At 48.9% G+C, this 6,000-nt stretch overlaps 1 protein-coding gene across 5 annotated transcripts in view; it reads left to right on the top strand.

The window, feature by feature from the left end:
* Positions 1-1,220: 1,220 nt before the first annotated feature.
* SAP130 (Sin3A associated protein 130) overlaps positions 1,221-6,000 on the top strand; it is an 85,328-nt gene continuing 80,548 nt past the window's right edge. For 4 of the 5 annotated variants that reach the window (XM_046018309.1, XM_046018310.1, XM_046018311.1 and 1 more), the window contains exons 1-2: positions 2,002-2,206; positions 3,012-3,129. In XM_046018309.1, the coding sequence (XP_045874265.1) occupies positions 2,135-2,206; positions 3,012-3,129 (190 nt within the window). In that variant the 5' untranslated portion in view covers positions 2,002-2,134. Of the gene's footprint in view, positions 1,361-2,001; positions 2,207-3,011; positions 3,130-6,000 lie in introns of those variants that run through there. The other variant, XM_046018312.1, reaches the window with a different exon arrangement.

Genomic DNA, 6,000 nt, shown 5'->3' with positions numbered 1-6,000 from the left:
CAAGTTCATAGAGAAGGGAAGAACGTTTTAAAGAGGAATTACTCTTAGTAATCTAGACATGAGGAGGGCTAAGCAAAGATCACTGGGTGAAGTAAGTCACTGGCAACTTTTGGGAACAGTGTGAGAAGGGTGGCAGGAGCCCAATCCAGCAAGGGTTATAGACTGCCTAAGGAGGAGGCTACAGTGTATCACATCAATTACTTTTAGAAGAAATTTGAGAAGGGAAGAAAGTGAAAAAGGAAAGTGGCTTGGGGAAGGAGAGGGGGACTTGAGACTCAGCCTTGTTGCTTCCTAGCAAGCAGTTATCTTACACGGTCGTGCAGGATAGGAAGGAGGGATTTGAATCACCACCATCGCCTTATTTCTAACTAGTTACAAAACTCCAGGCCTAAATTACGATCTGGGAAAGGAGAGGGGGGACGTAATCTCTACTAACAGATCCAAATTTTGCTTCACCAGTTTTGGCTAGGATTTCCACGGGTGTACAAACTCTAGTCCTCCATCCCAAACAAAACAACAACAAAGCAGCACCATCCCGTCCTCTTCTTTGTAATCTGGGAAAACTGAGCAAGTGCACAGTGCCCGAGTCCTGTGCCAGGAGCCCCTCTCTGAGCCAGCCTGCTTATTTAACCAGAGGGCGCACGGCTCTGAAGCGGCCCAGCCCGCTGCGCTCTCGAGGAGGCGCGCTCGGCGCAAACCCGACAGAGTTGCTCCCGTTCAGCGCACTCGATTCTCCAAAGATGCTTAGGCTTTGCCGGCCGTCGCCTTCGGTGGTGACATCAAGTCCCACAACGCGGCGCGGGGAAGTGAGCACAGTCAAGAAAACCCTCGGCCCTTCCTGCGGCCTCCCTGTCCCACTATAGTCGGCCTCCATTACCCTTTTCCCTTTACGCACCTCCCTTGGTAAAATGAAACCTAGTGCCATCAGCTGAGGCAAAAGGGTGGGATCCACTACCTCTTTACTAGGCAAAGAATAAAGCCAGAATCCACTCTAGGCAGCAAAGGGGTGTGTTACACCGGCCGGGTCGCCTGGAGGTCCCGCCCCAGGCCCGCCCTCCTGACACCGGAGACTACATTTCCCAGAGGACTCCGCGGCCCCAAGGGGGAGGCCCGTCCGCTTTCCCGCTCATACTGAGCGGTGACTGGCTTCCCCAGAGGAGGGCGGGGCCTACATCAGCCAATAGGTAAGAAGCTCGTTACGGCGGCGGAAGCAGCGGCGCTGGGCTGAGGGGTGGGGGGCAGAGTGCTAGCGCCCCGGCGGCGGCGGCGGGTCCGGAGCCCGAGGACGTCGGTCCCCCAGGCAGAGAGCGCACGGGAGCGAGCTTGAGGCGGCGCTGTGGCCCCTCGGCGCAGCACCCAGGTAATGGCGGGACGGGCGCCGGGGAGGGAAGGGGAGGAGAGGGGAGGAGACGAGGGGGCGGGGCGGCCGAGCCGGGCTGCAGCGTCCGTCCCTCCGTGCGTCCCTGGGGAAGGGCAGCGGTGCCTCGTCTCCTGTGGCTCAGACCTAGGCTCTTTAACGAGCTGGGCACGGCGGTTGGGCCGGCGGCAGGGACTGGGTGTCCTGCGGCAAGGAAGGGAGAGGTTCCAGGAGGGGTGGGCTGTTTCAGGCTTGGGGGCGTGGCGGGCGTGGGCCCTGGCGGGGAAGTGGAGCGGCCGGGGGAGCGCCGGTGGGCGGGCGGCCCGGGGAGTTTGGCTCTTGGAGCAGTTTAAAGTGACTCTCCACATCCGGGCCCTGCGCCCGCCGCTTTCAGACCCCGACTGAGGCGGGGCCTCCTGCCTCCCCGCCCCCCTCGCCGGGAGCGCTTGTCTTCCTCTGCCATTGGCTCAGCCTCGAGGGGTTTGGGCTGCCCCGATGAGGCTCGTGCCTGATTGGCTGGGAGTCGGCGGGAGGGTGGGGCGGGATCAGAGCGCGCAGGCCTCCGCGGATTGGTCCGGGCCCTCGAGTGACGCGCCCGGCGTGGGGCCAATGGGCGGGCGGAGGAGGTAGGGGCAGGTTCGGGGGGAGAAGATTGGAGCAGAGCCGGGGCCGGGTGGCGGGGGTGAGCGGGGCCGGCGGGGCTGGACAGCGGCGGGCCCGAGGCGCGCTCCGGTCGGAGCCTTCTCCACGACCCAGGAGCCCAGCGCTGCCATCGAGATGGGCCCTCCGCGGCACCCCCAGCCCGGCGAGATGGAAGCGGGAGGTGCGAGCGGCGGGCGGCGGCTGCAGGTAAAGAGGCACACCGCTTGTCCTGGGGCTCCCCAGAACGCCGTCCTCCTTCCCACCCGCCAAGACAAAGTCTCAGCCGAAGTGTCTCTGGAAACCTGTGTTCCGCGATCTCAGCGATGGGCTTCGGGGTGGGGGTGGGGTTGCGTGTGAACTGGGAATACCGGTATAGCTTGGCCCCTGAGGGAAAAGTGGGGGTCGATTTTAGAGAAAGTGGCGAAGGTCTCTGGTCCCTCTGCCTCAGTAGGGGGTCTGTGAGAGAAGGGGGAGGAAATCGGTAAATGGAGGCCTGTGCAGAAAACCATTTCAGAGTTCGTTTTGGGTTAGGTCTTGAGGAAAGCTTTCTGATTTTTTAGAACGGGGCATCTCTCCTCGGGTTCCTCTTATGACATACTGATGACAGTTGTGTTCACCTTGGTGTGAGCTTCAGTCTTTCAAAGGCACATGTCATTTTCCATAAAACTTAATACAGATACCTGTGTGTTTTGTTAATACCTATCATATGGCTGTTGTACGGGATTCAGTGTTGATTTTTTTCGAGTGGTAATCTTTAAGTATTTATGGAGTGTCATAGTATACGCCAACATCACACAAACGATTTTATTATTATTTTAATCCATATCCTTTAAAAACTTAAAGAATTTAGACCATTTGTGCGCCGTATGTTGATCACAGTTAATTGTTCTAGGTGAATGAAGCTGCATTTGCTATTTTAAGGAAAAGTATAGGTATTGGAGATGCTTTAATGTCTCATTATTGATTCTAATGTGAAAATTTAGTAATAACCATATGACTGTATGCACTGCAGGTGGAAATGAGTTCTCAGCAGTTTCCTCGGTTAGGAACCCCTTCCACTGGGCTAAGCCAGGCTCCTTCACAGATTGCGAACAGTGGTTCTGCGGGATTGATAAGCCCAGCTGCCACAGGTGAGATATGTGACATTCTTCTATATTGCTTCTTGTTTTAAGACATTGCCAGTTTTTTCATTTAAAAATTAGCAAATTCCTTGTGGGATTTTAGTAAATTCTAGGTTATTGAATTTGAAGAAAGGGTGTATTACAATTCTAATTTAAATAAGGTTTTTTGAGGGCGCCTAAGTGGCTCAGTTGGTTAAGCATCTGACTTGATTTCAGCTCAAGTCATGATTTTAGGGTTGTGAGATGGAGTCCCACGTCAGGCTCTGCACGGCACATGAGGCCTGCTTAAGAGTCTCTCTCTCCAGGGGTGCCTGGGTGGCTCAGTGGGTTAAGGCCTCTGCCTTCGGCTCAGGTCTGATCCCAGGGTCCTGGGATCGAGCCCCGCATCAGGCTCTCTGCTCCGCGGGGAGCCTGCTTCCTCCTCTCTCTCTGCCTGCCTCTCTGCCTAGTTGTGATTTCTCTCTGTCAAATAAATTTAAAAAAAAAAAAAAAAGAGTCTCTCTCTCTCTCTCTCTCTCTCTCTCCCTTTCCTTCTGTTCTTCCCTCCCTTTATAAATAAACAAGTTTTTAAAAAATTCCTTTTTTAATCCTTTCACATATACTGGAGTATACATGAAACTTAATAGCGAAGCACGCCTATGAGAACTATATTTTAAATACATTAATGTGTTCTCCTTGTTCTGCTTTATGGCCCAGAGGTATAATAGTGCCATGAGGGAGCCCAAAGGTATGTAAGGCATAGTTCTTGCCTTTTAGGAGCCTATGAGCTAGGAAAGAAGTTTTGGGAAAAAAAGTACAGTCGACCCTTGAAAAACGTGGATTTGAACTGAACAGGTCCATTACTTGTGAATTTTTTCTGATAAATGTGGTGCGGTACTGTATATGTACTTTGTGTTCCTTATGATTTTTTTAAGATTTTCTCTGTAGCTTATTTCAGTGTAAGAGTATAATATGTAATATGTATAACATACAAAATACATATATTAACTGACTGTTACAGGCAAGGTTTCCAGTCAACAGTAGGTTATTAGTAGTTAAGCTTTTAGAGGAGTCAAAAGTTACATGCATATTTTTGGCTGCAGGTGTGGTCATCACCTCTAACCCTGCATTGTTCAAGCGTCAACTGAATATATACACATATATGCACTGAGTAGATTTGTGTTTTTTTTTTAAGATTCCATTTATTTATTTGACAGACAGAGATCACAAGTAGGCAGAGAGGCAGGAAGAGAGAGAGAGAAAGGAGGAAGTAGGCTCCCTGCAGAGCAGGGAGCCCAATGCGGGGCTCGATCCCAGGACCCTGGGAACTTGACCCGAGCCGAAGGCAGAGGCTTTAACCCACTGAGCCACCCAGGTGCCCCTATGCACTGAGTTTTTAGTGTTATGCCCTTTGAGTGCTGTAGATCAATGGTCTGTCATCAGAGATGATTTTGCAGTCCAGGGAATATTTGGCAATGTCCGGATACATTTTTGGTTGCCACTAGTAAGGGGGTGCTGTTGGCATCTGATATTTAAAGGCCGTGGATGCTGCTAAATATCCGAAATGGGCAGGACAGTCCTCCACAACTAAGTATCCCGTCTAGTCAATAGTGCTAAAGTTGAGGTACTTCTTCAAGTAGTCTTTTTATGTATATTCAGGTGAAAAGATGACATTGCAAAGTAAAGTATTCCTTTTTCTATTTCTTTTTCTTCACCACCTGTTTCCTAATTTTCTTAAAATGGTAAATGGTACCATTATCTGCTCATTGCTCAAACCAGGAACACAGTCTTCATCTGTAATTGCTCTGTCTCTCTGGCTCTTATATGTGAGTTATGGAACTTTGATGTTTCAGTCTCTTTATCCCTTTGTTTCCCTCCTACCAACTTAGTTTTTGTTACAAATTTATCTTAGTTCTCTTTAGAGTTGAAGGAATTTTAAGCTACTTCTTATCTCCTCCTTAATAGTAACTATTCATCTTATGAATGAATGACAAAAAGTTCCCAATATTCTTGACCTTGAGGAACACAGGAACATTCTGTTCCTTTTGCCACAATCTTCCTTTTCACACGTACTTATCTGGTTAATTCCTGTCCTTCCTTGAGGTTTCATCTCAGGAGGTCTTTGCCAACTAGTTTGCCAAGTAGACCACAGGAGTCAGGGGTAGGACCTCGTAGAATGAAGGCTGGAACCTGGAACCTGGAACCTTGTGTACATTTGTATGTGCTATACTTGCTACATTGTAGGGCATAAGTAGTGGTCAACAAGTCTTTATAGAGCTACTTAAAGTTCTTAGCTCCTTAACAAATATTTTTGACAAATTGTCTTTGGTTATAAATTCATAGGATAATTTAGAGAAGTGTAGCTTAAAGAGAATGTTTTTGAACGTCTATTTACAAAGAATTACAGTGCTTATTAAAAACAGTGTTGGGACACCTGGGTGGCTCAGTTGGTTAAGTATCTGCCTTCAGCTCAGGCTGTGATCCCAGTTTCCTGGGATCATGACCTGAGTTGGGCTTCCTGCTCCACTGGGAGCCTGCTTCTCCCTCTTCCTCTGCCTGCCACTTCCCCTGCTTGTGCTCGTTCCCTCCATTCTATCAGATAAATAAATAAAATCTTTTTTTTAAAAAGTCGAAACAAAAAAGGGGTCAATTAGCAATAATTGCCCTCAGACTTTGTTGAGAAGGAAATCATTGACTTAAACCAAAATTGTCTATAATTTTACTTTTGAATATTGTGTATATTTTTTCCTTCAGTGACTCTGAGAAAGAACATGAAAGTTTTTCCATAAGGAGTTAAATATTTCTCTATATTTTCTATTGCTTTTATTAGAAGAACTAATTTGGGATCCTAAACATATCATGATTTCAGATACATGTTCAAAGTTCAGAAGTATGGATTAC

Source organism: Meles meles, chromosome 9 (assembly GCF_922984935.1).
Source record: "Meles meles chromosome 9, mMelMel3.1 paternal haplotype, whole genome shotgun sequence".
NCBI lineage: Eukaryota > Metazoa > Chordata > Mammalia > Carnivora > Mustelidae > Meles > Meles meles.
The sequence above is the reverse complement of the archived record's forward strand: the minus strand, read 5'-3'. Positions and strand labels throughout refer to the sequence as shown.